General features: G+C 37.8%; 2 protein-coding genes across 2 annotated transcripts; one reads left to right on the forward strand and one right to left on the reverse strand.

Annotated features, from left to right (window-relative positions):
• Nucleotides 1-1639: 1639 nt before the first annotated feature.
• On the forward strand, nucleotides 1640-5062 carry LOC117630689 (shikimate kinase, chloroplastic-like). The gene is made up of 11 exons (XM_034363406.1): nucleotides 1640-1769; nucleotides 1939-2244; nucleotides 2720-2778; nucleotides 3026-3080; nucleotides 3162-3234; nucleotides 3604-3691; nucleotides 3866-3948; nucleotides 4053-4182; nucleotides 4296-4374; nucleotides 4492-4556; nucleotides 4719-5062. Exons 2-11 carry the CDS (start codon nucleotides 2019-2021, stop codon nucleotides 4779-4781), a joined length of 921 nt encoding a protein of 306 aa, XP_034219297.1. The 5' UTR covers nucleotides 1640-1769; nucleotides 1939-2018; the 3' UTR covers nucleotides 4782-5062.
• A 1268-nt stretch (nucleotides 5063-6330) lies between these two features.
• On the reverse strand, nucleotides 6331-8735 carry LOC117630688 (F-box/kelch-repeat protein SKIP6). Its single transcript, XM_034363405.1, has 2 exons — nucleotides 7455-8735; nucleotides 6331-6750 (listed from the first exon to the last, which is right to left on the reverse strand). Exon 1 carries the CDS (start codon nucleotides 8587-8589, stop codon nucleotides 7489-7491), a length of 1101 nt encoding a protein of 366 aa, XP_034219296.1. The 5' UTR covers nucleotides 8590-8735; the 3' UTR covers nucleotides 6331-6750; nucleotides 7455-7488.
• Between the last annotated feature and the right edge of the window lie 457 nt (nucleotides 8736-9192).

Genomic DNA, 9192 nt, shown 5'->3' on the forward strand with positions numbered 1-9192 from the left:
CCCCCACCACTGTCTTCCATGACTACTGCCTCNTTCTCTGTGTGAATTTGATGACACCNCAACACATGATTCCACTTTCACAATCATTAGAAGAAAAAAAAAAAAAAATTTGATTCGGCTATTGATACATGGAAAGCTATGCAACCAAGATTGGATTCCTATTCACCTACTGTAAAATTTGCTTTTCTTGTCAATAATCTCAATGGCCATATTCCTTGTAGGATTTTGGAAGCTTATCAAATTCCTCAAAAACTTTTAGACTTGTTGACCTTCGCGTATGAAATTAAATAATTTCTCAAAGACCATAAACCCATCCCCAACAAATCTTCAATCTAAATTCCTTGAACCCTAAAGCCATCACAGAGAGAAAATTCCATGAACCCTAAATCCATAATAGAGAGGAGGGATGGAGAGGGAGAAGGGGAGAGAGATTGGAAAAATGAAAGAACGAACGGAAGCCATGGCAGAAAGTGGGCAGGCGGAGGCTTTGTCGCGAGCTCAGGGAAGTGGTTGTTGGCGATTTTTATTATTAGTGAGTTTTTTTTAATATTTTTTTTTATGGTTTTAAATTATAAAATTAGATTTTTAAATCCAGCTGTATAAAATAGTTAATTTTTCTTCAAAAAATAGTACACATGGCGCATTTTGAATGGAAGTATCATCAGATGATGTGGTGATACCGTATCATTCTATAATTATAGGAGTCCCTAAATTATAAAATAAAAAACTTATATGAAATGAACTTTAAAAACACACTTAAAGCCCATTTACAACATAATAAAGAGGTTTCTAACTTCTTGTAAATCACAAAACTACCATTAATTTCTTAAAACAAACTCTACCCCAAAATCTCATAAAAAATTTCAAAACACTCAATAGGATATCAAAGTAATTTAATAATAAAAATTAAATTAAATAGTGCAAGCTGTCATTTTTTGGTGTTTTTTAAGGGTCTGTTTATAGAAATTAAATGGTGTAGGGTTTATCTATATTATTAGTATTAAGAATGAGTATATGACTAAATATCCCTGAAAAAGAAACCAGTAACTAAATAAATATGCTAATTAATTAATTTTAGGAACTTTTTTTTTTATGGTAATGAAAATTAAAATGTTACTTCATGAATTAGTTATCTTCTTTTTTCTTTTTTAGGTTTCTCCCAAAAAAACACATGTAAAAGCATGCACTTCTCGTGGGTCTGGTGGTGGGTGGGTAGATTAGCAGAAACTGTTGCTACCAACCACATAAATTCTAAAAAAAATAACAAGACAAATTTAGTAGGTCCTCGAGGCACAGACGGATACCTCCTACAGTGAGTCTAACAAAAATAATACCTGAATTTGTTATTTAAATTAATACCCTTTAAGTTTTTGTTTGAGATTTCATAAATTACACAAAAACTCCATAAAATTTTAATATTATAAAATTCTTTTTTTAAAATTAATTATTCTTCTAAAATTTATGATTTCATTTATAAATTTTTAATTTATGCAAATGACAAAGACTAACTTTTTTATGTGAAATTTATTTATTTATATAAAATCATTAACGAAAAGAATTTTTGTAAAAATAATTTTAAATTTTATTGGAAGTTACGCTCGGGTTGATGCTCAATTCCGAAATACGAAAGTACGCTCAGCGGCAACGCCTTAAATAATGCGTTTGCCAAAAAAGACTTGAGACTGGAGCGAGAGAGAGAGAGAAGAGACTCTGCACGCAAGTGCTTGAAGCTAAAGACTCTGGAACCAATCACTTTCGTTTTGAGAGAGGTAGGTGCTCTACTCGTTCTTCAAATACTCAAATCCTCAAATCCACCACATTTTCATTTGATACACGGTTTTGATTTGTATATTATGTATCAGATGATTGATATTGAATCTGAAATTCGTAGTTTTAGTCAGATTTTTTATGTTTTCGCTTTCTGCGGTGGAATTTCAGGCTTGAATTTGTGGATACAAATCGAGAATTGTTTAGGTGATTAGTTTGGCAGAGTCGTTGGTGAAAGTCGAGCTTTTCTGATGATGGTAATGGAGGCCACGGTTGCGCATAGGTTGCAGTTTTCTACCTGGATTGATTCGGAGAAGGTTGCGAGGCGGCCGAGCAGTTCAGCGCGGTGCTCTCAGAGATTGAAGGAGCAAAACAAGCTCCGGGTGCTTGTTGCAGCTCACCTACCCTCCTCTAGAGTCTCTAATCGCCAACGACATGTCGCTTTGGAGGTTTCATGCTCCTACAACAAGTTTCCAGGTAGTTGTTGAGACGTTCAATCGGTTTTTGTTGGTGGTACGCATGTAGGGACAGATGTTGGTGTAGAGAATGTTTAATTCCTGATTTGTAATAATTATTTAGTCATTAGTTAATTTTCTGTGTTGAAATTGCATTAGGAAAAGGATTAAAGAAGAAGATATATTTCAAATTTTAGAAGGTTGTATAATTGTTTGCTGAGAAAAGAAAAAAAAAAAGTATATGGAAGGAGTATAATTGTTTTCTGGAAAAAAAAAAAAAAAAAAACATTTGCTCTTCGATAAAGAAGAAAAAAAATTGGTTTCAATAAATGTAACTTGTTTTGAGGCTCAAGAATTTCCTAGGATCCAATAAAATTGTCTCTCTTTTTCTATCTCTCTATGTCTCTACCCCCGCTCATGTATGTCTGTGTGCATATTAACTACAATTAATTTTGTTTCTGAGGTTTGAATTTTTATTTCAATTATTACTTTTGTAGCTTCAACAGTGGAATCTGGAAACTTTCAAACTCCTTTTGATGAATCTCTGGTTTTGAAGGTATGCATGGCACACCTTTTCTAGTTTGTTTGGGCCATGAAGTCTGGTGAAAGAAATCTTAGTCTCTATTAATGTGTTACAAAATTTATCTCATGTCCAATCTGATTGTAAACTGTGGTACCAACTATATATTATTTATTTATGTGTGCAAAAGCACACACATATGTCAAGAAAGGGTTAATGTTTTCTCAGTTCTCATCTTAGACATTTTTTGGCTATTTCTCACTGGAAGTTAATAAAATTGCAGAATAAGGCACAAGCCATCGAGCCATATTTAAATGGACGATGTATATATCTTGTTGGTAAGTCTCTTCGTACGCCCTTTGTCTTTAATCTAGGATTTTTTTTACCCTGTACCTAAAGAAACTAATTCTGAATTGCAGGTATGATGGGATCTGGGAAAACAACTGTTGGCAAGATTTTGTCACAAGCAATTAATTATTCTTTTATTGATAGGTTCGTAGTCCGTCTACCTTTGAGTTTGTTCTTCGTAAAAAAAGTTGCATGCTCTATTTTGATTTCAATGAGAGGAAGGACGGAGTTTTTTCTCTATCATTTTTCTCGTTATTTTCAAGTCCAGTCTGAAGCCTTAATGCTCAAGCTGTTTGGAGGACTCTCAGAAGCTATGCCAATGAAAACTCTAGATATTGGCACATGAAATTTCTGTGATCCCAGTTCACATAGTATTCTGTGTTGGAACAATCAGAAAGCTGTAGTGTTCCTTGAATGATTGTCTGTCGTTTTATGGCTGATTTAGGTTATGAGTTCATGTTACTTCTTACTAATAGTACTCTGTATTTCTGTATATGCTTGTTGGGGCTCTAGTGATACATTGGTGGAGCATGAGGTTGGTGGAACTTCTGTAGCTGAAATTTTCAAACTCAATGGAGAAGGCTTTTTCAGAGATAAAGAGGTCAGTTGGAAACTGTTTCTGTTGATTTATTTACTGCAGATTTTCATGTTTGGCCTGTTTTTTTTGAATTACAGTGCATCGTGGTAGAATGCATCTGTACACCTGATGTACATACATACATACATACATATAGAAAAGTGAAGCATGGTTTATAATTATACTTCTTCCTTTTAGACTGAGGTGCTACGTAAACTGTCTTTGATGCATCATCTTGTTGTTTCTACGGGTGGAGGTGCAGTTGTACGGCCCATCAACTGGTTAGTAGTAATACACTTGTGTAATTTACTAAATTTTCTACGTTTTTTAATTCTCTGTATATTATATTAATTGTGTTAATATACACATCTATTTGGTGAATCAGGAAATGTATGAAGAAGGGTATTAGTGTCTGGTTAGATGTACCCTTGGAAGCCCTGGCTCAGAGAATTGCCGCTGTGGGAACTGGTTCTCGCCCTCTTTTGCATCATGAGTCAGGGGATGCATACAGAAAAGTACGCTATTTATGTTTAGCCGAAAATTCTTACTAACATAGTCCTTAGTTCTATGATTGGTCAATAAAAGGTTATCTACTCACTGGAAAGTTTACACTTTGCCTTCCATGCAGACTTTTATGCGTTTGACAAGCCTTTTTGAACAGAGAGGTGATTCATATGCTAATGCCAGTGCTAGGGTTTCCTTGGAAAGTAAGTGGAGATTTGTGGCCCTTTCTTTGTGTTATGACATAATAGTAAAAAATAAAAACAGAGAGAGAGAGATTTTTACTTGTACGATCTTCATGGCTTGGATTCTTTGTTGTGCAGATATTGCAGCCAAGTTGGGTTATAGAGATGTGTCCAGTCTCACTCCGACTGCCATTGTTATTGAGGTTCCTCTCTTACTCTCGCTCTCAATGTTGCATTCCCATCTAGTGGAACATAAGCATAGTCCACCTAAAAAACACAAAAAGAGGGCTAGATGTTGAAGCATTATCATAACTTGGTTGTAAATTATGTGTTACTGCTTAATTTGGGTGTACCCTTTTTACCAGGTACTAGAACAAATTGAAGTCTTTCTGAAGGAAGAAGATGGCCATGCCCATATTACATTCTAAGATGCCGAACTTCCTTGTAGCATTCTTGTTGTGGTATATTTATTATGTCCTTTATCGTGCTATGTTTCTATTTTCCAGTAATGAAACATGGATATATGCGTCTATTGTGATAATGGAGTTTGAAAAAGAAAAGAACTACTGTAAGATTTCGATTGTAATCTCGAATAAGGTGTAACTGTATATATTGTTTGACCTGTGAAGTGAGGTCCTTGACCCCTCTGCCAGTATCCCCTTTGTTTCGAGATTTCGTTTCAGTCGGTCATAAAAGTAGTTCTAAACAATTTTGCAGATCAAACCCTTGTTTGTTACTTCAATTTTTAAATGGACGTGCATTAAAATGTTCTCTAAATTGCCTTTGATTTCTATACTCATGTGAGAGCTGGGGGGTTGCAATTAGTTTGTTTTTCGCTTCTTGACAGTTCAATACAATGGAGTTTAGCGGTGTTTCTCTTCGTAATGTCATAAATTCAAATTTCCCTCGCTCGCTGATCAGAAAAATTAAAAAACAGAACTAACAAATGAGAACCCAAGTTAAGAAAGAACCAAAAAAGTTGGTATTGGGTGGAGATGGGTTTCCAAAATGCAATACCATATTTTACAGTCGTTGCCGATTTAGTTGGATATAATGGAACGGAAATAGATCAAAATTCATGTGGACACTCTCCTAGCCACGTTCCTAACAAATTCACCAACATTGGAAGCTAACGATGCTTGCAAACAAAAAGGACCACTTCTCCTTGGAGCATGCGACGGACAATATAACCACAAAAGATGAACAATAATACAAAAATTCAAGCTCAAAATATGACCAAATTGATGTTCACTTTTGCCAAGTGTTGTTTGAGTTTGTGAGGATATTGGATGCCGGTGATTTAAGAGAGTTGAAAGAAAAACATAGTAAGCACCCGAACATGGATGTTTCTTTAAATTTTGTGCATCAATCGGGGACTCGAAATTTGAAATATCCTCCAACATAAAGAAGAGAATTACCATTACTTGAGCACAATGATCCATGCCGAATGAGGAAACTTGGCATTTTGATAAGATGTGGTTGTAAGTAGGCGAAGGCAAACCTAATGGCAAAAAAATATATATACAAAAACAAAACAGAATTCATTTCAAAGGCTTCAGAGGGAATACATCATTTTACAACAGCCAGTGGATTTAAGCAGCTCAGTAGCTTGTAGATGCAGTTCAGTAACCGAGGGAAAAGTTGAAGGCAAACTGACATTTCCAAAATGAAATTTTACATAAATAATGACACTGGAGAGATTACTCCCTCAATCCAGATAAAAAAGGGCAAAAACTGACATTTTCAAACATCAATGCAAAGCCTCAATTGCTACCAAAAAACAAAGAGGCAAAAAGGGGAAAAGAAAAAACCTCTAGAAGTGATTTCAAGAATTCTGCATCGCTATTATGAGAAGGGAGATATGTAGAAATTTCATAGTCGGCATTGTTGGTTTTGGATTTTGTTTTGTTGGCCTGTAACAATGATGGTTTTGCTGGCATGTTATGAAAATGGTTTCAAGATGACTTAAGATCAGAGGAAAAAGAAAATATCTGCGAACAAAATAAAATAAACAGAAATTAAATTACACCTAGAATAAGGTTGCAACTAGACTTGTTCCAGTGAACCCAGATTTTTTATTTTTTATTTTTTACAAATAAAACTTATGGTTACTTATTCCACAATTACTATCTACAAAGCAAAAACTAATTACATGGGCAGCACATACACATGGAGAAATGTAAAAACTTTTTATTACCAATCACTCAAGCAATTGAGTGTGTCCCCGACCTAACTCGAAGGTGCTTTTATCAGGACCATTGCAATTTGCAGCAGTCCCCCAAATTCAAAGGTAGGTCAGTGAAATAGTTTACATAGCAACTTGCTGCTGGAAGAATGGGGCTCAATTTGAAGCTTCCTTTGTTGCTCCCTTGCTGGGATAGGACTCTGGTGACCTACCTGTGAGGAGAAGAAACATAACTGTGTTATGTTTAGCTACAAAACATCGCAGCATTTCAAGCGATCACAGAAAAAGTACAACAATAAACTTGAGAAATCAGGGAGGTTGGGGCTGTCCAAATCCAAAGTACTATGTTGGAAGAGTGGGAGATAATACCCTAAGGAATGGCCCCGTTTGAGACTACTTCTGTAGCAAGCACTTTTACTCAAAGAGCTTTTATTAGAAGCACAGAAAAAAATTTATTAAACATAGAGGTTTTTCAGGAAGCACTTATGGGCTTTATGACTCATACGCACTCTTAAGTTTTTCTGCCAAACACTTTCAAAAAGGTGTTTGGTTGTCCGAAAACACTTTCAGCCCCTCTACTAGTTCTGTTTCTGCGTTCCAATTCACTTATTTCTAACTGCTAATATTAACATGGGCAAAGCTAGCACCACTTAGACTAAGCTTGGCCATTCACATAAACATAGTAGCACTGCACATTATATTCTCAACTAAAACTTCTTGGTTGGCTTAAAGTTTGATAATTTAACATTCATAAGCTCATTCAGAATTGCAAACTTAAATTTATCAAGTTACATCAAACACAACATCATCCATCATGCCGTTAGGGCAACCATGAACCAAATAAAGCAAAGCATAAAATTTTCTTAACAAACACAAGTCAGCATGAAGAATGTAACAGTAAAGATTTCAATCATACGTTTGGATGGAATTCCACAGTGCTCCACCAAGAATCACAACGTGACCGCCAAGCAGTTGACGATGGAGAAGTCTTTTGGAACCGAAATGAGCTTATGGGACCAACCAATCTTTCCCTGCAACTCTCCATCCCCATTTTCCTCCACTTCAATTTCAGCACACCAAATCTCAATTTCTTTACCATTTCCCTTCCCTTCCCACAACACAACCAATTTCTCTCCCACATTCGCCATCGTGGCGCCGCACAAGAACTTGGGCAGCCCCTTCTCCAGTCCCTTGAGCTCTTTCCAAACCCTCTTCTTCACATCAAACCCTCTAATTTTCCCCAAATAGTCATAGCAGTAGAGAATCCCATGGACCACGCAGGCCCTCCCTCTCCAACCCAAGTCAAGCCTTTTATCAACCACATTCCAAGTTCCGGCTTTCGGGTCCAACACGACGCCGCCCCGGTCCGCCATGGCGTACACGCGCCCGCCGATCACGGCGCTCGCGTGCATCCACTTGTCGCGGACATCAATCGGGCTCCGCACCGCCTTCCAGCGGCCAGTCCCCGGGTCAAGAGACTCGGCCCAGAACTCGTTCCGGGCCCAGGAGTCCGCGACGCAGCCGCCGATGACGTATATCTTTCCGTCGACGACGCCGGCAGCCGAGAACTCGCGCGCCACGCGCATCGGAGGACCCTTGTGCCACGTGTGGAAGCGGCAGTCGAGGACCCATACGTGCGAGGAAGGGACGTCGTTGATTGAGCCTCCGATGACGTAGATAGTGGGGCCCACGACGGCATATGCGGCGCCGACTGTTGGGGAGGGGAGTGGCGGGACCGGGATGAGAACGTGAGGGTTGTTTGGGTTGTTGGGGTTGGGGTTTTGATAGAGTGTGAACCAGGCGGAGGGGTTGTGGTGCAGCCGCAGGGTGAGGTAGAGGAAGTGTTCGGTGGAGCTGAGGAGGGAGCGGGTGGTGAAGAAGAGTGGAGATGAGAGGAGGGAGCGGATGGGTCGCGAGACAATGGAGAGGGTCGGGTGGTACCAACGTGGGACCCGAGCTATACAGTTCAAAGCGACATCGTCTGGGAGGGATGGGATTAGTTGTGCCTCTGCTGCTGAGCTGCTCTGTGTGGTGGTGGTGGAGGTAGACATGGCTGTGTGCCTGTATCAGATCTGTAATTTTTTCTTCATATCACTGTTCGTCCATTGGATTTGGAGGATAATTAAATTAATAAGAATTTGTAGATATCCTCATTTCTAGCATTAGTATAAGGTATGTGCGGTCCGGTTTAATTCGGTTTTTTTTCTTGGAATTGAAATTGAAATCAAACGTAGGATCAAATTTGAATCGGTTCCCTTTTTTCTATGGAAAATAATTAGGACAAACTACATAAAATAGGGTGGCATTTTAGACCGAAAAACCGCAAAAATCAACCGACATTTAACCGCAATAAAACAGCAATCACAGGAAACCGAACCGTATTTGCAGTTGCGGTTGCGGTTGCGGTTGCGGTATTTGATTTTCACAACTTGCGGTTAACGCAAATCGCGACTATATTTTTTAAAAAAATAAAAATTGCATTTTATTATTTAATCGTAGCCGTTGTATAACAAGAGTACTTATCTTGTAAGTAATTAGTTTATTTATGCTTATGTTATTTGTGCTTCTTTTTATATTAAAATGTACTAAACTTATGCTGTTTTATTTGTAGATAGCATTTGTGCTCAAACAACACAACGGGGTCCTTCAAATCT

This window comes from Prunus dulcis, chromosome 6, assembly GCF_902201215.1.
Source record: "Prunus dulcis chromosome 6, ALMONDv2, whole genome shotgun sequence".
NCBI lineage: Eukaryota > Viridiplantae > Streptophyta > Magnoliopsida > Rosales > Rosaceae > Prunus > Prunus dulcis.

Excerpts from the sequence above, each read along its gene's own strand:
- LOC117630688 (XM_034363405.1), bottom strand. The coding sequence starts at position 8,589 with ATGTCTACCTCCACCACCACCACACAGAGCAGCTCAGCAGCAGAGGCA.
- LOC117630689 (XM_034363406.1), top strand. The coding sequence starts at position 2,019 with ATGATGGTAATGGAGGCCACGGTTGCGCATAGGTTGCAGTTTTCTACC. Across the intron at positions 4,183-4,295 it reads CAGGGGATGCATACAGAAAA|ACTTTTATGCGTTTGACAAG; the intron begins GTACGCTATTTA and ends CCTTCCATGCAG. Across the intron at positions 4,557-4,718 it reads CGACTGCCATTGTTATTGAG|GTACTAGAACAAATTGAAGT; the intron begins GTTCCTCTCTTA and ends CCTTTTTACCAG.